This window comes from Hyperolius riggenbachi, chromosome 3, assembly GCF_040937935.1.
Source record: "Hyperolius riggenbachi isolate aHypRig1 chromosome 3, aHypRig1.pri, whole genome shotgun sequence".
In the NCBI taxonomy this organism is placed as follows: domain Eukaryota; kingdom Metazoa; phylum Chordata; class Amphibia; order Anura; family Hyperoliidae; genus Hyperolius; species Hyperolius riggenbachi.
Genome location: NC_090648.1, coordinates 37001985 through 37014166, shown reverse-complemented (window position 1 = coordinate 37014166; position 12182 = coordinate 37001985). Strand labels below are relative to the sequence as shown.

General features: G+C 40.2%; 1 protein-coding gene across 1 annotated transcript in view; it reads left to right on the top strand.

Annotated features, from left to right (window-relative positions):
• LOC137562037 (extracellular calcium-sensing receptor-like) overlaps positions 1–5069 on the top strand; it is a 51824-nt gene extending 46755 nt beyond the window's left edge. Inside the window, exon 6 of the mRNA XM_068273379.1 lies at positions 4126–5069. Within this exon, the coding sequence (XP_068129480.1) occupies positions 4126–5069 (944 nt within the window). The remainder of the gene's footprint in view (positions 1–4125) is intronic.
• Positions 5070–12182: the final 7113 nt, after the last annotated feature.

Sequence of the window (12182 nt, the reverse complement as noted above, 5' to 3'; positions counted from 1 at the left end):
AAGTTGCAAAAATAATTGTTCAAAAAGACCTTGTAGTTTTTAAGAAAATAGATTTTAACTACTTCAGCCCCAAGGGTTGACATTTTTTTGCATCTGAGCAACTTTCACCTCCCATTCATTTGCCAATAACTGTATCACTATTCATCACAATGAATTGATCTATATCTTGTTTTTTCCTCCACCATTTAGGCTTTTTGTGGGTGATACATTTTGCTGAAAATTAATGTATTCTAAATCCATTTTAACAGAAATATTAAGAAAGAAATGGAAAAAATTCATTATTTATCAGCTTTTGGCCAATATAGTTTGAAATTCATGCATGCTACCATAATTAAAACCCATGTACTTTATTTGCCAATGTGTCCTGCTTATTACACCATTTAAATTATGTCCCTATCATAATGTATGGCGCCGATATTTTATTTGGAAGTAAAGGTGCAATTTTTCAATTTGCGTCCATCACTATTTACAAGCCCATCATTTAAAAAAAATATATTAGTACACTCCGTTGACATGCATATTTATAAAGTTCAGACCCTTAGGTAACTATTTATGTTTTTCTTTTTTATTGTAAATTTTTGTTGTTTTTTTTTTTGTTAAAAATTGTATGTGAGTAATTAGTGGTGTGGGAGGTAAACAGTAATTTTTAATGTAAAAAGTGTGCCTGAATAATGTTAAATGCATGTGGGTGTAGTTTCGCTATTTGGCCACAAGATGGCCACAGTCAAATAGTCCTGGGAGCGATCGAGCTCGTTCCCAGGAAGAAGAAAGAAGACGCGTAACTTTTTGGAACCAGAAAAGCTGCAGTGTCTGGAGAGACGCTGTCGGCTTTTCTCTGGGGTGATGCGATCGGTGAAAGGGATCTATAATCCCTTTCACTGTTCGCCAAGCTAACGGCCGGTAGCGGGAGCGCGCATGGGGGGCCCGCGGTAGTGCGCGCAGCCTAACTGGACGAGAAATTTCGTCCAGTTAGGCTGAAGTGGTTAAAATACAAAAAAAGGGTTTTTAAAACTGTCCTCTTTCTGGGTTTAATACCATTTTTCTTTGCATTTTTAAAATCTACTTTCTCAAAAAATAAAAGGTCCTTTGAAAAAAAAAATGTTTTGACTTGTACCCACTATTCTTATTAACATACGTAGTCATTTTGGTAGCAATAGTATGTATGGGGACTTTGCTATTCACTGCCAAAGTCGGCACAAAATTATGCGTAAATTTCATGCGTAATTACGAATGATTATACAAAGTCAATTGAATTATGAATATGTAATTACATATATGCATAATTGCAAAAATGTATGCAGAATTTCGCTTAATTTAACATTACAATCATCACTAGTGTCAACAGGAAGGAATGGCCCTGACTTCTTCCTTCTCCACCAGGGCCTCAGTCCCATTATCCCCTGGCTGTGTCCATTCAAACCCACAAACCAGCATGACAGCAGTGATGGTCTCTTCCACCATTGGGGCTCTCCTGCTGCAGACACAAGGTGTTCTAGTTACGACCCTGATTTGATCGTGAAGATAGGGCAGAGACAAGAAAACTAAGGGGAATATGTGATTCAAATGTAGATGATAGTGAGGGGGAGACGCAGGGTGAGAAGACCAAGGGGCTAGCAGACAGTGAGCCTAAATATATTACTATAAAAATGATAAACTTTTTTAAAAGCTTGCAGCATTAGAAAAAAAAGCTGTGATAGAGACTTCAGAAGGAGAGGTGACACTCGTGAGAGTCCTAGATGCAAGGTGGTGATTGGACTAGAAGATAGGAGGGTGTCATGAAAGGAGCTCAGGCAATATAGAGCATTGGGAAGAGGGGTGGATGAGATGATAGGAGAGGTGCCAGTCTGTTTCTGGTATGTTGCAGAGCAGGGTGTTGTAGTGAAAGTGATTAAAATCTAAATGATCTTACCACAGGAAGTAATTATGACAAATTCTATATCTGCCTTCCTTGCACAGAAGGACATCCATGGCTATAATAAGTAGGTAATGCCCGGTGATGTTGATCCAGGGATTTTATCAGACTGCCATCTGGAGTCTGGAGGATTGTTTTCCCTTTTAAATCTAATTGGATCAAACCTTGTAAGGTTTTTGGTTTTTTTTTCGCCTTCCTCTTGATCAACTGGGATATGGGTGGGTGGAGGACAGGGATTATATCAATCATTAAGTTATGTTTTTTTTCCTAGGTGAACTTGATAAATAGATGTGTTTTTGAACCTAACTTTATAGCTATGTAAGTAGTCAAGATAGGAAATGATTAGTGCATGCGCCGGCATTTTAATAAACACTAGCCGACCCGTGGCGTAGCATACGCCACATAAGAGGGCAGGAAGGGGGTATTGGGCACAGCGGCTGGGAGGGGGGTTGGACACCCCCCCCCCCCTTGGTCCCCCATGTGCGCTCCCCCTCCTGCTTAAGCACAGTAGGAGCCGCCACTATTAGTAAGAGGCAGCGGGCGGGGATGACTCACCTCTTCCGTGTTCCATCGTGCGTTCCACTGTCGTCACTTCCTGCAATGCCGCACACTGTATTGGTGTAATTTGCCTTTTTAAATCAGAAGGAAATCTGCAATAATTCAGCTATAAGTGAACATTCGTGGTTACCCACAATGCACTACTACTAAATATGTAAATTACCACTTTTCTCCCTTGCTAAGCCAAGCAAGCACATAGCTTTAAATTTTACACAGTCATATCAAACCCACATGTAGACAGCCTGTTTCAGATGTTTGGTCCTCATCTGTGCATGGCAAGGATTGATACGGCTGTATGAGATAGGGCTTGGACCAGTACAACAGTGTAACCAAGCAGCTCAGGGTGACCCAAACCACTCGGAATGTATAGGAGGATAAAAGGGACCAAAAAGACCTCCTACTAAAAAAAGCAAAGCTTGGTGCAATTTGCCTTCCTAAAACAGAAGGAAATCTGCAATAATTCAGCTATAAGTGAACATTTGTGGTTACGGCCATAATGCACTGCTACTAAATATGCAAATAATTCCTTTTCACGCTTAGTAAGCCAAGCAAGCATCCAGAACCACTGGTGTATAGCAAGCCTATAGCTTTAAATTTTACACAGCCATATCAAACCCACATGTGACAGCCTGTTTCAGACTTTTGGTCCTCACCTGTACATGGCAAGGATTGATACTGATGTATGAGATAGGGCTTAGACCAGTACAACAGAGTAACCAAGCAGCTCAGGGTGACCCAAACCACTCGGAATGTATAGTAGGTGAATAAAAAGGACCAAAAGATCTTCTACTAAAAAAATCAAAGCTTGGTGTAATTTGCCTTCTTAAAACAGAAGAAAATGCAAAAATTTAGCTATAAGTGAACATTTGTGATTACCCACAATGCACTGCTACTAAATATGCAAATTACTCCTTTTCACCATTGGTAAGTCAAGCAAGCCTATAGCTTTAAGTTTTACACAGTCATATCAAACCCACATGTGATAGCCTGTTTCAGCCTTTTGGTCCTCATCAGCACATGGCAGGGATTGATACAGCTGTATGAGATAGGGCTTGGACCAGTACAGCAGAGTAACCTAGCAGCTCAGGGTGACCCAAACCCCTCGGAATGTATAGGAGAATAAAAGAGACCAAAAAGCCCTCCTACTAAAAAAAACAAAGCTTGGTGTAATTTTCTTTCTTAAAATAGAAGAAAATATGCAATAATTCAGCTATAAGTGAACATTTGTGGTTACCCACAACACACTGCTACTAAATATGCAAATTATCCCTCTTTGCCCTTGGTTTGATATGACACTACTTCTTCTTCTTGCTTGGACCGGCCCTGGGGGTGGGGCACTACTTCTTCTTCTTGCTTGAAGGTTGAGGCACTTACTCTATTATATATATAGATTATGTATGTCAGTTACCTTACAGTACGAGTTTTTTTTGTTGTTGTTTTTTTATAGAACTGTAGTACAACCACGTGATGAAAGTAATTATGCAATGCCGCCTAGCTCACTGTCAGAAGTACCAGTAAAGTACCGGTAAAATTGCTGCACGCTCTCTGCACGTGGCTGTGCCCAAGTGAGCTAACAGGAAAAATCTAAATCAATCTGGTAGTGATTTTAATTATTGCTAATCCTGAATTATGTAACACCGTATTTCTTGATCTAGATGCCATTGACTGTATGAAGTGTCCCTGGGATCGGTGGCCTAATTCACAAAAGTCCAGCTGTGATTCTAAAATGCTTGAGTTTCTCAGTTTAGAAGAGCCATTGGGAGCAATTATGGCAGCTGTTAGCATTTTATCTTCCTTCACACCTGCATCTGTTCTAAAGATTTTCATAAAATATAAGTTCACTCCAGTAGTCAAAGCCAACAACTATTTGCTAAGTTGTCTTCTCCTGGTATCACTGTCTTTGTGTTTCCTTTGCTCTTTGGTGTTCATTGGATACCCTCAAACTGAGACATGTCTTCTGCGCCAGACTTCATTTGGCCTAGTCTTTGCTCTCTGTGTTTCCTGTATCTTGGCCAAAACAATTATGGTGGTGTTGGCTTTCATGGCCACCAGACCAGGCAGCAGTGTGCGGAAATGGACTACACCTCAACTGTCTTATTTGATTATTTTTGTGTGTTTCTTCTTACAGTTTATTTTGTGCATTGTTTGGTTATTATTTTCTCCTCCATTCCCACAAAACAACATACAAATTAAGCCTGGATTCATTATTGTTGAGTGCAATGAAGGCTCACTTATTGCATTTTGGACCATGCTGGGTTACCTTTTCCTTCTAGCTACCATTAGTTTGGCAGTAGCCTTTTTGGCTCGGAGACTTCCTGACAGCTTCAATGAGGCTCAGTATATTACTTTTAGCATGTTGGCCTTCCTCAGCGTCTGGATATCATTTATCCCAGCATACCTCAGTGCTCAGGGCAAATACACTGTGGCCATGGAGATCTTTGCCATCTTGGCCTCCAGTTGGGCTCTGGTCATCTGTATGTTCCTCCCCAAATGTTTCATCATCTTGTTCAGACCTGACATGAACTCTAGGGAACATCTCATGGGAAAAAAAACAAAAATGCTAGATTTGACTAACAGATTAAAAGAAGAAACCTCGTAAAGTCATACAAACTGATAAAATACAGTAACCAATCTGTGTATTTCTTTGTAGTAAAGCAAATTTTATCTAATAGCAGATAATTAGTTTCACAGAATACATGTATGATCTTGCAGTGAAGTAAGGCAGGTGTTGTAAAGCATTCATTTAACCTCCCTGGTGTTCCTTTTTGCCTGTAACTTACCAAAATGTTTCAAAAAGGGTTTACAGTAGTATATATTTTGAGTCTAATAAAAAGCTAGAAAGACAAAAACAAATTAAAACTAAATTTTAAAATGACTCCCCAAAATCTCTGATCATTTACACTTCTAAGTCAGCTGCTCAACCTGCACTTACACGAATGTAAAAGTAGCCATAAATCTACCAATTATGGGCAAATTTGACCAAGAGAGAAATCTCGCTCTAGTTGAATCTGATTAGAAAGAGATCTGTTGGCTGCCCATACGCCGCAGGCCGATTCCCAATCAATTTCAGCATGAAATCCCTTGGGAATCAGTCGAGTCTGCCCCATCCACTGCTACACTCCTAGTTTAGAAATGTACCTGTGTGTGCATTAATACATTACCTGTCCTGTGTCGCCCATCCTTCTTTGGAATCCCCCCGCGGGTTATTGTATTGGATTAACAAACAAACACAGAACATTTATATCGCGCTTTCTCCTGGCGGACTCAAAGCGCCAGAGCTGCAGCCACTAGGACGCGCTCTATAGGCAGTAGCAGTGTTAGGGAGTCTTGCCCAAGGTCTCCTACTGAATAGGTGCTGGCTTACTGAACAGGCAGAGCCGAGATTCGAACCCAGGTCTCCTGTGTCAGAGGCAGAGCCCTTAACCATTATTCTATCCAGCCACGGATTAAGTACAAAAAATAGTCGGCAGTTGTTGATGACGCTGTGTGACCTTGGCATTATCAACACTGGCCACCGTCGAACACATCTCTATCAGAGGTACACAACGAGTGATCATCAGGCCAATGGTGAGTAAAAGCCGACTCGAGTATAAGATCCCCCAATGTCTCCCCCATGTGTGTGATGCAGAGTGCGCATTGGAAGCTAAGCTTCAGCTTCCAATCAGGGCAGTTCCTAGGCTAAATTGTTTCCAGGCCTAGGGTGTAAAAACTGTGCCCCACCCCTCATGGGCTTGAGAACATATGCCAGATATAGGTGCCCCCAGTATAGGTACCCAGGTATAAGTGTCTCAAGTACAGGTTAGCAGGTATATATAGGTGCCCCCAGTATAGGTTAGCCAGGACAGCCACTGTCAGCCTTTTTAAATTGCATTAGATTCAATACAGTTGTTTATATTGAATCTAATAAAAAACAACTTTTTTTCATGCTTTTTTTTATTTGTGTAGGTTTTTTTTTTTTTTTTTAAATTTGGTGATGTCACAGGTTTGCCCGTAAGTAGGTTCTTGCGTGGATGTCACCAGAATATCTGGGGGGCGCCATCTTACTTACCGGACAAGTAATCCATCAATGTTGCTGTGGGAAGAAGACTCCTGGCTGCCAGAGGGAAGGAAGAAGCCATAAGTTGCGGACGGAGCCACCAGAATGCCGCACCAGATTTAGGGGTGAGGCTCTGTACTGCAGCCCGACACTGTGTCAGGCATACTGCTTTTAACTGGTTTTTGGTGCTTGACACGGTGTCAGGCATACCGCCCCAAAGGTTAAAGCAATTAAACAATTCAACTTAGAGGCAGATTTCAAGCAATGCCATACTTAAAGGGAACCCAAGGTGAAAGGGGTATGGAGACTGACATGTTTACATTGCCTTGCTGTCCTGCTGATCCTTTGCCTCAATTACTTGAACCTCCTTGGCACTCAGTTTCTGCTGGATTTCTTTGCAAAAAGTGATTCAATTAATTTTCATCAGTGGTGTTCATAATTGCTGTTTTCAAATGCAAGTGGTTTCATGACTTCATGCGATGCTGATATGACCGTTATCAAATTTACAAATGAAATCATATTTCCGATTCAAATTCGATTGAAAGTTAAAATTACTTGAAGTTTTTGAAATTATGATCAAATTTACGACTGTATTTATTGCTTGCACACTCTTTTTTCACATGCATACATACATTCTATGTATAAAAAAAAGTACATGTATTTTAAAAATATAAAAATATACATGTGTCTCTCTATATTAATCACACACACAAACATATGGTATATCCATATCATATCCATATAACCATAATATATAATAAGCCATAAGCATATATATTTAGTGTGTGTGTGCGTGCGTGAGTGCGTGCGTGCGTGCGTGCGTGTGTGTGTGTGTGTGCGTGTGCGTGTATGTGTAAATGAATTTGTGGGTTATATTATATACATGTACCATACGTATATAACTATATGTATCTGTATTTTATGTATATGTATCTGTATTTTTATGTATCCAAATTATCCATGAATAAATAGTGATGATTGATGAATGGCCTGAGTGTGGGTGCTGTTCTAGGAGCTGGGCCTTGCCTAGTCAGCACCATGATGTTTACATATATAAAAATGAAAGATAGACACCTAGCGGAAGCTTGCCCAGTACGTCCTGGAAGTCCTGTCCTGCTCCCTTTCCAGTGTGCTCTCAGAAAGATGCTTCAGTGCGGCCGGTGGTGTGGACACAAAGAAGTACTCTCATATGTCCACCCAGTTGGTGGACAGACTAACGTTCATGAAAATAAACAAGGCTTGGGTTGAAGGTGAGTTCCTGGCCCCTGTATATATCAATATTATTATTTATATATTACTTATATATTTATATATCAATATTTTTACTTTTGAATGACGGTATATTATGGTGTGTATGTGTGTGTGTATATGTATATATACTACCTGATGGACCTGCGTTGCCCGGGTATGTTTTTGGCTGGTGTTGGCTCCACCCACTTTTCCTAACCCTAACACACAATTGCTCAATTACTCAATTAACTACTTTGTGAGCTTTACAGTCTTTTGCATCAATAATTTGCATTGAAATGAAACAAATCTGATTGGCTGTGGCTCCGCTCCATTTCTGAATTCAAACCCCAGTCACCAAATAATCAACTGTAGCAGGTTTGAGGCTTGTGCCATTAACAGTGTAAGAATGACACCAATTAAATATTCCCCTTAAAATCAATTGTTGTTTGACTGCTTTCAATCCATGTGATCAATAAAAGAGCTTATTTATACGCTGATGGTGCCTGCTCAAGTGGATTTCTACAATTTTCAGCCCCAGTGGTGTGGTGAGCTGTGAGCTGAGGCACATCGCTGAGTCTTCCAGTGGATGGGTGCTACTCTACAACCAGAAACAGTCCCTTAAAATCAATAGATGAATTTTGATTAGCTTTTTTAAGCTCCACCCACTTTTCTGAATATTAATCCCAGTCACCCAGTGACCAACTGTGCAAAGTTTGAGAACCCTACAATTAACAGTGTTAGAATGGCTGCTGTTTACATTTTACCAGTGAAATTTGTATTTGTCTCCGCCCACTTTTTGGTTATGGGGATAAAACGTATCCTATATGTTATTCCAGGTAATGTACTATGTGTGTGCCAAATTTCATTTAAATTCATTCAGCCATTGTTGCGTGATTAACAAACATCCAAACATCCAAACTTTCCCATTTACTGTATAATATTAGTGAGATTAGTGAGATATACATATAGACAATGGGTGCAAGCCTGCAACACCCAAAAAGTGAAAAAAGGTGAGTCCTACTCTAACTTCCTGCTCTTTCTCCTCCCCCACCTCCTCCTCCTCCTTCTTCTTGTTCTGTGTAGATGCCATGAAACATTGGATTAGCAGCTGCAGACATTGGTTGAAGCAGAGTAGGGCCAGTGTGTGGAATCTGGTGGTGGTACCACATCAAATAATAACATTCAAAAATGATTACAACAGCAGGTGGAGTCCTCATCCTCCTTTTTAATATTATTTTTCCTCTTCATTTTCTTTCTTCTCTTCTTCTTCTTCTCTTTGGCATGTAAGTTGGCATAAGCTCACTCGTTTCTTGAACACTTTCTTTTTCTTCTTTCTCTTCTAATCTTTTTCTTCCTACTCTTCTTCTTCCTCTTCCTTCTTCTTTCTCTTCTTCTAAAACATCTTCCTCTTCTTCTTCTTCTCCCACTTTAGTGTTTTCTTTTTCTTCTTCTATCTCTTCCTATGTGTGAGGTAGAGGCAAGGATCCTAACTACTTCATGTCCTCCTCTCACCATCAACGGGGGCCAGAAACTCACCTTCAACCCAAGCCTGGTTCATTTTCATGAACGTTAGTCTGTTCCCCAACTGGGTGGACAGACGAGAGTGCTTCTTTGTGCCCACATCCCCGGCCGCACTGAAGCATCTTTCTAATAGCACTCTGAAAGGGGAGCAGGACAGGACTTCTAGGACGTACTGGATAAGCTCCCTCCAGGTGTCCAGTCTCTTAACCCAGTAACCCATGGGGTCCTCTGTGCTCATGGTGTCAAACCCCCTGAAAGACCCCATGTAGTCAGCCACCATGCGGGTCAGCAGTTTCTGGAGACTACTAAGGAAGCCTGCTGCTGGCAACTCCTCTCTGGGCAGCTCCACCTGGTAGATTTGCCAGATGTGATCCAGCAGATCTCCTAGGTGCCTGCTGCTGCCGTGGGCACCTGCTGCATTGAATTGAAAGGGATGGAGGGAGTAGAAGGATTGGGGAAGGCTTACTCCAGTCTCCAAACAAGGGCCAACTGCAACTCCCTTGTCTGACGGGCAGTTTCTGAGGGCTGCATGAACTCCCCCAGCTTCCCCTTCAGCCGTAGGTTGAGGAGGATCATGGTGATCAAGATGCCCTGCCTCTTCTGCATCCCAGGGGTTCCATCCCTGTGCAGACAACATATAACATGGATGGGAAAGGTCAATGTTCTAAAAAATAAATGAGCACATTACCAAGGTTGTTATAGCATATGCAGATGATTCCTATAAAGTTGCCCCTGTCCTTTTTCACACAAATAGAATCCATTTTTCAAAAGTATATTTGGCATGGGAAGAGGGTTAGCTTGGGGAAAAAATCCTATATAGAACATAAGAAAGAGGTCACTTTACACTCTTTAATTTGAAATTGTATTCATATGCTACTTATTTACAGAGGATCTTAGATTGAAACCAGTCAGGGGGTTCTAAAAAAATGGGCGGGAATTGGGGAAACGGAATTCCTTTTAAGATATTTGGTTTCGGAACCTTTGATATGGAGATCATCAGTTGTTCTGGGCTACTTATGTACTAATAACACTCTTAAAATCTGGAAAATAGTCAAAAAATGTTTGTTTTGGCACATGCCATGGTACATCACCACCAATGATTATCCATATCCAAATGCCATATTTTATCCCGGGTACGGACCAGAATAATTTAGGAACTTGGCTAGTAGATTCTCAATTACGAATACATCAAAAGGTGCACAGTGACTCATACCCTATGTATTTTACCCTATGGATTTTTGGAGATGGAGGCAGGTGGTCCACTTTGTAGTCTCATTACCAAAGCCAATTTGATCAATAGGCCAAAGACATAAGTTTGAAGAGTTAAGCTCTAGTAAAATTAAGATTAAACATGGTATTTCTACTTTATATAAATTGTTGATAAATTCTATATATCGGAATATTCCCAAATATATGGTGGATTGGGAACGAGAAATTGGTGCTACAAATAATGAGGCACAGAAGATTGTAGCTTTAGGTCTAGCCCATACCTCTTCGTTTGGCTCCAATAATCAAGAATCTAATTTTAAATTGTTGACTCATTGGTATATGACTCCTGCAAAGGTACATACGATATACCAAGAGAACTCAGATGTTTGTTGGAGGGGCTGCAGAGTATTGAATTGGAATTCAATATTAGAGATTATGGATAGTGATGAACGTAATGACTTAATTACGATTCACAAAATTACAATTAATGCCAAAATTGAAAAGTAATAATTTAGCAAAATTACGCGTTTATGCAGAATTTCATAATTACGATTGTTTTTTGTAATTAACCATTTAAGCCTTCTGGACGTAGAGGCTAAGTCCAGAAGGCCATGTGCACTTCCGCACCTGATCGTGCACACGCGCTCCCAGCCGCGGATCGTAAGCCCAGGAATCAATGAATCGGGACATGGTGCCCGATCATGGATTCCTTGCCCCAGCAGAAAAAGCAACCGCTTCTCTCAGAAGCCTCGCTTTTACTGCCTCTTACATCCCCCTATGTTCCTCTAAGCGTACATGTTACGCTTAGAGTGACGTCATGTAAACAAACTCAAGGTTGCCATGTTGTGGCCAAAAAGTAAAACTACATCCACATGTAAAAAAAATAAAAATAAACACATATTTACATAAAAAAATACTATTTACATCCCACCCTCCCAAAAATACCCAAATAAAATGTTTAATAACAAAAAAAACCATTACAATAAAAAAAAACACAAATATTTACCTAAGGGTCTAAACTTTTTAAATATTCATTTAAAGATGAAATATTTCTATTTTTTTTTAAACTGAGAAATAATGATTTTTTCTGTTTTTTTTTTCTTATTCTTCCTGTTAAAATGCATTTACAGTAAAGTAGCTCTGATCAAAATGTACCACCCAAAGAAAGCCTAATTGGTGGCGGAAAAGGCAAGATATAGATCAGTTCATTGTGATAAGTAGTGATAAAGTTATAGGCTAATGAATGGGAGGTGAACATTGCTCGGATGCATAAAGTGAAAACGACTGAAGGCTGAAGTGGTTAAGATCATTTTCGTAACCAAAACAAATTGGAATTCCGTGTTTAACGTGGGAATTCGGACGTTTTTAAAGGGACTCCGAGCAGTGCAGAAACTATGGGAAGATGCATATCATTTTAAAGCTCTCTTTCTTCTCTTTCCAATGATATATAAACCGCCGCCCTACGCCTTTTAGTTTTCGCTATTTTTGCGATTAAAATTGCTGCGGTCGTGATTTCGATCGCGAAAATAGAGAAAACTAAAAGACGTAGGGCGACGATTTAGGTGTCGTCAGAAATAGGAGAAAGAGAGCTTTGAAATGATATCCATCTTTCCATAGTTACATTGTATTACACAGGGTGACTTTGTCAGCAGCTCCATTCAGCAGAAAAAGTCGCCCTGTGTAATACAATGTAACTATGGAAAGATGGATATCATT